The 2,294-nt window shown below is 55.3% G+C and overlaps 1 protein-coding gene across 1 annotated transcript in view; it reads left to right on the top strand.

The window, feature by feature from the left end:
* Positions 1-1,362: 1,362 nt before the first annotated feature.
* Positions 1,363-2,294, top strand: part of LOC102374002 (C-type lectin domain family 1 member A-like) — a 12,042-nt gene continuing 11,110 nt past the window's right edge. The window contains exon 1 of the mRNA XM_025212104.1: positions 1,363-1,432. Within this exon, the coding sequence (XP_025067889.1) occupies positions 1,384-1,432 (49 nt within the window). The 5' untranslated portion in view covers positions 1,363-1,383. The remainder of the gene's footprint in view (positions 1,433-2,294) is intronic.

Below are 2,294 nucleotides of genomic sequence, written 5' to 3'. Positions count from 1 at the left end.
CCCCCATTCCCCCAGCCCCCCCACGGCTGCCCCACCTGCCCTAGCTCTGGTCCTTTAAGAAAAAAACAAATGAGAAAAACCCCAGGACTTACTGCTCCTGGATGGCCCCTGGGCTTCGGGGTGTCAGGTTTGACCTAGAAACCACTACACATAGCCCAAGCAAAAGTCTCTGTTATGTAACTAATGCCCAACTGCAATGATAAGGAGAAGACAGTCTTAGATAAAGGAGGCTTGAAAACAAAAACAGAATTAGTGGACTAGGGCAAAGAGCTGATTTAAATATTAAGATTCACACCCCTAGGTGGGGAGAAAGTATGCTAATGAAACATACATGTATGGAAATGAGATACATAGCTAAAACACAGGTATAGAGACATGCTCAGTAAAGAACTCCTTGCGTCACTCCCTTATAACCAATTAGCAAACAAGAATGCTTATGAAGGTCCAATACTCCTGTATAAAAGATGCTTAGAATTAAGAATCTGTGTGCTTGTTACGTGAAATTATTCTGCTTGCACCTTGTATTGCTAGCAATAAATCTTTATACTTTCACCCCTGGTATCTTTATTGGCTTTTGCATACCGGGCACGATCCCAGACTTGAGCTGGGGCTCAACAGGGGGGCTTGTGAAGAGCCCCCCACATGGTGTGGGGCAGTGGGGGGGAGTGGGGATTGCCGCCCCCCACCTGGCAGCACCTGGTTAGTTTTGGGGGCTTTTTTTTCAAAGTGCAGGGAGCTGGGGTGGGTGGGGCAGCCATTGCTGGGGCTGGGAGAGTGGGCAGGGGATGGGCCTAGGTGATGTGAAGATTCGGAGATTTGGCAGCAGCTGAATCTCTGAATCAGATTCATGTGAATCGCTTCGGGACAGTGATTCAAATCACTGAATTGAATCACTGTCCCCCGAATGGCCTGAATCCAAATCTAAAGCCAATCCTAGCCGCTTTGCACAGGCCGAATGTTCAGTCCCTTGATGATTGTAGCTTCTTCTAGAGAGCAACATATAAAAACTACTGCAGACTGCCTAACACCTCAATGAGGGAATATTTCTGCAAAGTTAATGTCCCTCAGCCTGTCTTCAACCAAGGAGTACCCACAAGGCAATGGGGGCTAGGGCTTTTAGGTGCCCTATACCAGTGTTTCCCAACCGGTGTGCCATGGCACACTGGTGTGCCGTGAGGCACGTCCAGGTGTACTGTGGAATTTTGGGCTGGAGCCATGCCCCCAGCCTGCTGCCACCGTGGACGCACAGACAGACAGGAGGGCGTGGCTCCAGCCAGTGATTTGCATCCGCGCGCTGTGTTCAGCTGTGTCACCCCACACTGTTGCTTCATGCCCGACCACTTGCCTCTTCACTCTCTCCCCGCTCCTCTGCATTTGGCTGGTATGCCGCGGGATGGGAGAGGCCCGGTCAATGTGCTGCCCGAATCAAAAGGTTGGGAAATGCTGCTCTATAATAACTTTACTCTGAATATTGCAACATTATGGCATTTTATAGGAGCTATCCCACCACAAATAGCCCCACCATGTTGCCACCAGCCCTTCCAGTTGGATGCAGTTTACAGTTATATGTTATACTAGCCAACTGCTCATCAGGAATGATGGGGTGGGGGGGTGGGCGGGGATGGAGCCCCGTGCCCCCACCCCCCGGGCCCACTCTCCCCTCCCCCTTCCCTCCTGCTGCTTGGGGTCCGGGCCTGCTCCCCCCCTCCCCGCCACAGTGGAAGGGAGAAGGGAGGAGTGGGCCCAGGCCCGATGCAGGGGAGGACTAGGTTTGAGGGTGGGGATAAGCCAGGATGCTGGGTGGGGGGGAACAGTGGGCCCAGGCTGACCCAATGGTGGTGGGGGGACAGGAGGAGCGGACTTGGGGCCGATGTGGGGGAGTGGGAGAGTGGGCCTGGGCTCTCTCCTCCCCCCACAGTGGAAGGGAGAAGGGAGGAGTGGGCCCAGGCCCGATGCAGGGGAGGACTAGGTTTGAGGGTGGGGATAAGCCAGGATGCTGGGTGGGGGGGAACAGTGGGCCCAGGCTGACCCAATGGTGGTGGGGGGACAGGAGGAGCGGACTTGGGGCCGATGTGGGGGAGTGGGAGAGTGGGCCTGGGCTCTCTCCTCCCCTCCCCCCACAGCTGCCATGTTGGGCTGGGCCAGGCCGGGCCAAGCCCACTGACCCCACTCTCCACCACTGTTGTGGCGGGGGTGGCGTATCCTGGTTCAGGCTTGTTCCCTCCCCCTGCATCGATCCAAGCCCAGTCATTCCCTGGCCGCACCATTACCACCGATGCCATGGCATGCCTGCT

The sequence above is a fragment of the Alligator sinensis genome, unplaced genomic scaffold, assembly GCF_000455745.1.
Source record: "Alligator sinensis unplaced genomic scaffold, ASM45574v1 scaffold21_1, whole genome shotgun sequence".
NCBI lineage: Eukaryota > Metazoa > Chordata > Crocodylia > Alligatoridae > Alligator > Alligator sinensis.
This window is presented reverse-complemented; position numbering and strand designations above follow the sequence as displayed.